The sequence below is a fragment of the Talpa europaea genome, assembly GCF_964194135.1.
Source record: "Talpa europaea genome assembly, chromosome: 11".
NCBI classification, from domain to species: domain Eukaryota; kingdom Metazoa; phylum Chordata; class Mammalia; order Eulipotyphla; family Talpidae; genus Talpa; species Talpa europaea.
Genome location: NC_140078.1, coordinates 8854089 through 8860273, shown reverse-complemented (window position 1 = coordinate 8860273; position 6185 = coordinate 8854089). Strand labels below are relative to the sequence as shown.

General features: G+C 53.2%; 1 protein-coding gene across 5 annotated transcripts in view; it reads right to left on the bottom strand.

Annotated features, from left to right (window-relative positions):
- Positions 1-1371: 1371 nt before the first annotated feature.
- The window catches only part of ZMYND8 (zinc finger MYND-type containing 8), a gene marked incomplete at both ends in the record, with an annotated part of 96061 nt that continues 91247 nt past the window's right edge, over positions 1372-6185 (bottom strand). For 3 of the 5 annotated variants that reach the window (XM_084246676.1, XM_084246678.1, XM_084246679.1), the window contains 4 exons: positions 1372-1511; positions 2163-2229; positions 3050-3210; positions 4150-4389. In XM_084246676.1, the coding sequence (XP_084102802.1) occupies positions 1372-1511; positions 2163-2229; positions 3050-3210; positions 4150-4389 (608 nt within the window). Of the gene's footprint in view, positions 1590-2162; positions 2230-3049; positions 3211-4149; positions 4390-6185 lie in introns of all 5 variants that reach the window. The other 2 variants (XM_084246677.1, XM_084246675.1) reach the window with 1 other exon arrangement.

Genomic DNA, 6185 nt, shown 5'->3' with positions numbered 1-6185 from the left:
ACCCAAAAGAGCATATACCGTGTGAGTCCACTGGCTCAGTCACAAAGAAACACCATCATCAAAAAAGATATTTAAGTTTAATACAAATTTTATACAAAGAAAATGTGAAAAAATACTTCCATATGCTAAAAGCAATTATGCTTCACAAATAAGGCCAGCTAGGCTATTGGGTTTTTTTTTTTGACAACTGCAATTCACAAACGCTCTTTCCTCTCCCGTGTCCTTCTAATACTCTGTCTTAATTTCTTCTCTAATATGGGTTAACTAGCTGGAAACTGTACAGTTCGCATCCTCTTATCAACAATGAAGAGAAAGTAAACAAGACTAAAATGTACAACAAAATGTACTGGAATGATATCGTACAATTAATTTTCTCATATACATACATCACCTTTTGCTTTGTTCAATGCTTTTTGTTTTACACAACATACAAAATGGTGCACAGCATACGTAGTGTACAGCGCGGCGGGCGGCCTGCTTCCTCTCACACTGCCTTTGTTTCATGCTTACATAAAAACGCAAAATCCCATCCTATAAATAATACGTACATGCTTCCTCCGGGCCGGCTCGGTCCTGCACATGCGTCCTGCCCGGATGCCCCCGGCCGGCGCTGCGAGCCCTCAACCAAGCGCGTGTGAGTGTGTCCAAAGGAACCACAAAGCAAAGCCAAGAGTCCTCTTTGTTTCTGAGCTGACGACGCGGGCATTTTCTAGGTTCTCTTCTGCCGCGGAGCTGAGCGGGGCCGGTGTCCGTCTGTCTCCTGTAAACAAGGCCAGCGTTTCCTTTACCCCTGGAGGTGGAGAGCTGCTGTGGAAATCACCAGAATCAACTGGCTGCTCCGTGTGTTCTTGGGGTGCAGAGACTTGCCTCCGATAGCCTAGTGATGTACTTAGAAGGGGCTGATGGCTTGTGTGAGGTGTCCGCGTGCCCTGCGTGCACCCCGAAAACGGAAACAGCTCACTGTCCCCGGGGCACCCCGGGCCCAGGTGACAGACGGACTGACCGACCACTGTCCCCCCAACACCAAAACATTCTTTTTGTTGTTGGGGGTGTTTTTTTAAATTGTTTTTCTTTTTTATAAGTTAAAGTCGATACAAATATAAAAAGGGGAAGGGACTCTCGGTTCGGTGACATCCACAAATTGTACATTATTTACACCTAAAGCACAGGCTTCGTGGGGGCCGAGCAGTCCTCGGTCGGCGCTAATGCTGGACGCTGTGTAGTGTAGGGTCCCTCGGAGCCGGCGCCAGGGCCGGGTCGGAAGGTCTGGAATCTTCAAGTCTGAAGGTGGAGGTTCTCTGGTCTCTGTTTGCTGTCTCCTGTGTTCCCGGGGTCCTGATTTTACTTTTCCTCCAGGAGGTGGGTGGCTCCCTAGTCCCAGAAAGTGTCCAGCCGAGACTCTTTGGGGAGGAGACTCTTCGCGCTGGTGCTGGCGTTGTGCTCCGAGCGAGCCGACCCGCGCTTCTCCTCGCTGCCGCTCCAGCAGCTGGACTTGCCGCTCCGGGAGTGGTCTGCGGAGGGAAGCCCGCGGGAGAGACGGTCAGCGCGCCTGCCCCCGCCGCCAGGCAGGGCTTGGCCTGCCCCTCCAGCTGCCCACACGGGGCGGCCACCTTCCCCTCCCACCGTGGCGCCGTGGCGAAAAGACTTGGCCACACACCTCCCTACATGTGTGGGTTTGTAGAGTCCAAAAGCAGAACTTGCTTTCTCAGAATTTAACCAGAACAGCGGGTTGGACAACAGGTGGCATGCTCAGAGGGCAGATGAGTGAGAAAGGCACTAAGACTGGAAGGCATTTCTTGGGCGTTCCTGGGACGGGGCATCCTTAGGACATGACTAACCAGTACCCCTGGCACTGTGACCTTGGCACCAGAATTTGGCAATTCGTCTACTTACATTCCTGTTGTTCCCTAACTGATCTATAGGCAACTTGGAAAAACAGGCTTCTTAGCAACCCGCCCGACAAATAAAACACATCCAGGCAGACCGGTCAGTCAGTGCCTGCCTCTCCCTCGCCGACCCGCCCAGCACCCTTGCAAGGATCCCTAAGGTGCCACAGCAGTTTGAAAACCGCTGCCCTGAACGCTTCCACGTCTGCCTGAGAAACGTCCCCCTCTGCCCGCGGGGAGGGTGACAGCGCCCACCAGCCACCAGGGGCAACATACCCGAGCCTTGGTTGGAGCCTAAGAGAATGGAGGAGGGCGTCTCCCTGGAACCCGAGAGGTCGAGGGTCTAGAAATATGAAAAGAGAAGGACTCAAGGTACTGGGGTCAGTGTAACCCCCAGGGAAGCCGGGGGATGCCTGGGGGGGATGCACGTCACCTGGGGAGACCAGGGCAGCCGGTGGCCCCTACCAGTGCACTATTCTCCCACCAGGGAGATGGCGCTGGGGCCTCTGGAACATTCAATTTCCTCAATTTACTGGCCTACCCACCCTCCAAAATTTTACCTCATCCAAAAAAGAAGTATATTACGTCAAAATAATATTCACTTATATTTCACATCACCTTGCAAGGCAACAAAATCAATAAAAGCAAAGGATTTTTACTGATGTGACAAGGACATTTTTCTCCTCATCCACATCACAGTAAATAATAACTGAAAATCTAAGAAATCACCACCCATGGCATCTGCACGTCACCCCCGTCCACCTACACACCCCAGGAACTAGAAGGGGACCTTCCCGCTGCTCAAGGATGCGGCCACGAGTCCCGGGACCGCTTGTGTTTAAATCGACGGAGATGAAAAAATTTCTGAGCTTGGGCCCTCGGTTAGGTTCGTCCCAGCTCGGGCCCTCCCCAGCCGCAGGCAGGAGCGGCTCCCGCACCGGGCAGAGCAGACGGGGGTCGGCAAGACAGTGCAGCCCTGATCTCTGCAAGCCGCCGGGGGCTGCCAAGTCACATGTCAGCCTCCGCGTTCCTCCCAGCCCCGCTGGCTGGCCACCATCTCAAGGCCGGCACCCCCACAGCAAGGGACTATTGGGGTGGTGGACAGAGCCAGGTCTTGAGGTGCAAAGGGTCAGTGTCCCTGGTCAAGGGTGTGGGGTACTCACCGAGCCACTGTCCTTGCTCTTCTCAGCTGGCGTCTCCTTCTCTTTCGAGGCGCTGGCTGTTTCTGGAGGGGCTGCCTGTGTGCTGGAGGAGCCCCCCTGAGCCGACTTGTTTAGTGTTTCTGTGTTCACCTCGGCGTCTGCTTCTTGCTGAGGAGCGGTAGCTGCGGGCACAGGGGAGACACCACGTGTAAGCAACTGTGAGGCTTTGGGACCTGTGGCCGGGGGCCCGAGGCGGAAATCTAGACTTTGTGCAATAATAAAATTTTTAATAGTTTGATCCAAATTTTAGGCTATAAAATAAAAGCTTACTATAGAAATCACACTTAAAAGATGAATTCTTAGCTCAACAGTGTATCTGCTCGGACGCCCTGACACCAGACTGCCCCATGTTAGATTCAAGTTCTTCCACAGAACAAATGGGAATCCTTATTCCAAGCTGTGAGTCCTGTGTTACCTTAAAAGCAGGGCTTCTCAGGGCCTCCCTGGTAGCGCAAGGGATTAAGATGCAACCTATGAAGCAATCCGCAGCCTCTGCAGCACGAGTTCGACCCCCAGCTAGCCAGGGAGCTACCCACATGGCGCAGCAGACCTCTCCTGACTCACCCGCTGCTCCCCTCAGCAGTGTATTTCAGTCGATCTGCCTGTTCTGTTCCCCGCTCTGTCTTTGGTGAGTCATCTCACCCCCCACACCTCTGGCCTGTGCCCCATTTCTTGTATACATAGTTCTCCAAACTACTGTTTGGGGCCAAATACTCTCCATTGGGGGTGGGGGGAGCAAGGCGGGCACATTTAAGGGAGCTCAGCAGCATCCCTGGCCTCTACCCACTAGATGCCAGTAGCAGCCTCTCCTTTACAAGCACCACTGCCAGCGTCTTAGGGTGAACGAGACTCCCAAGCTCTCCCACTCATTGTCATGGCCCCATAATGGAAACAAGGCCAAAGAGCCCAGAAGTTCCAGACCTAAGCCCCATATCCCAGGGAGGGGTCTGCAAGCTGCTCTCTGCTGTGGGAGACACAGCTGACTGAGAGCGAGAGTGCTGAGAGCTGCAAAAGGCACCCAAGGGCCAGCAGGGTCCGACACCCGGCAGTCAAGGCAGTACCTGACTGGGTGCAGGACTTCATGTGCTCCGGCCAGTGGGCCTGCTGGCAGGGGTAGTCACAGTAGCTGGTGTTCCAACAGCAGTAGAAGATGGCCTCCTTCTTGCAGTTGGCGCACCACTGCTTCTTCTTTGTTTCATCCACTGCCTGCTGCTTCTCCAACTCCAGCTGCTTCTTCACCTCCGCGATGAGACGGTCCCGCTCCTGCTCCAGGCTCTGCCGCATCTCGGCCATGGTCAGTTCTAGAAGGGAGATTCAGAATCCAGCTCCATCACCCGGCCCCGCCCAGGGTGTGGGCTTAGCCTACAGGCCCGAAAGGGCACACAGGTGCAAATCCTGCCTGGAGATGCCCGTCTGTGTGACCCCAGTGGGGTGATTCTGTGGGAAACCCTCAAACCAACCAGCATCAAATTCACCTTGCAATGGATCATTAGTTTAAGCCCTTTTATCTTATCAACTAAATACCTGCTACATGCAGGCGATTTTTCTAGGCACTTTATAAATATTAACTTATTTAACCTTCATCCAATGAGGTAGGCGCTATTTGCAGCCCTTTCACAGGTGAGGAAACTGAGCCCAGCTAATAAAAGTGAGGGACTGGATCTCCCAGGTAGGGTTCCATGACTGATCAAAGCCCTGTAAGGAAAACTCCCAATTGCTCAGTTTACTGAGATTTCTCTAATTTTATTTTCAACAGTAAGTCCATGGGCTGCGTACCCAGGCACGGCCTGCACACTAAGATAAAAGAAAAACAAATGGTTGCTCAATTCTTTAAAATCCATCTCCTAGAGGGCCTCCCCTGGTGGCACAGCGGTGGAGCGTTGGGCTGCAAAGCTGCCCTCAGCCTCTGCAGCACCCGTTCGATCCCCGGCCACCGGCGAGGGTCCCACATGGCGTGACAGATCTCTCCTGCCGCGCCCGCTGCTCCCCTCAGCAGTGTATTTCGTCGGTCTGCCTATTGTGTTCCCCGATCTGGCTCTGGTGAATTCTCTCACCCTCCCGCGCTTCTGACTGTACCCAGTGCTTGTATAAATAAATAAATATTTTAAAAATAAAATAAAATAAAAAAATACAGTAGGGCCTCCCCTGGTGGCGCAGCGGTTGAGCGCTGGGCTACGAAGCTGTCCGCAGCCTCTGCAGCGCCGGTTCAATCCCCGGCCACCGGCAAGGGTCCCACATGGCACGCAGACCTCTCCTGCCGCCCATTGTTCCCCTCAGGAGTGTATTTCATCGGTCTACCTGTTCTGCTCCCAGCTCTGGCTCTGGGGAATTCTCTCACCCTCCCGCGCTTCCGACTGTACCCAGTGCTGGTATAAATAAATAAATAAATCTTTTTTAAAAAATTCATCTCCCAGAATTAAGCGGCATTCTCCTTCCCCCACCAAGAGAAAGGGGGCATGGTGGGGGGAACAGGAAAGAAAACCCCTCAACAACAAGGGCAAAAACATTCCAGCCAGAGCCACTCCATCACTTACAAGAGCCTCTAAGCACCCGCCGACCCCACAGCTCCGGACAGTCAACATGTGTTTTTTACAAATGTTCGGCCAATTCTTTAAAAATGAGATTTTCTGCATAAAGATTCCTTAGCTTACTAGAAAAACAAGAAGCAACAAACCTCCCCACCCCCACCCCCATCAACTTCCTGCACAGAACAAGCTAAGGAGCGGCCGGCTCTCCTGCTCAGAACAAGGCTTTGCGTCCGCCACGTGCGAGTTAAACAGGTCTCACCTGTGAGCAGGGGCACACCTGTGCGTGCCTCCCCGATGAAAGAGGTGAGGTTTCCAGCATCCTCACTCCGAGGCTAAGAGGGGATCTGAAAGCATCTCCATAGCTTTTGGGGAGGGGCCTTAGCCACGTCTACACAGAGTGGGCGGCCACAACGGTCCATCTGATGCAGGGACCCACAAAAAGGCCTTCCCGACTTAGTGGAGCAACTCAAGAATTTGTTAAAATGCCCAGCACACAAAGACTAAGAGGCAAAGCCTGCAGCCAGAGTGCCCAGCCCAGCATGGACTGTGTGACCAGGGACAGCTTAACA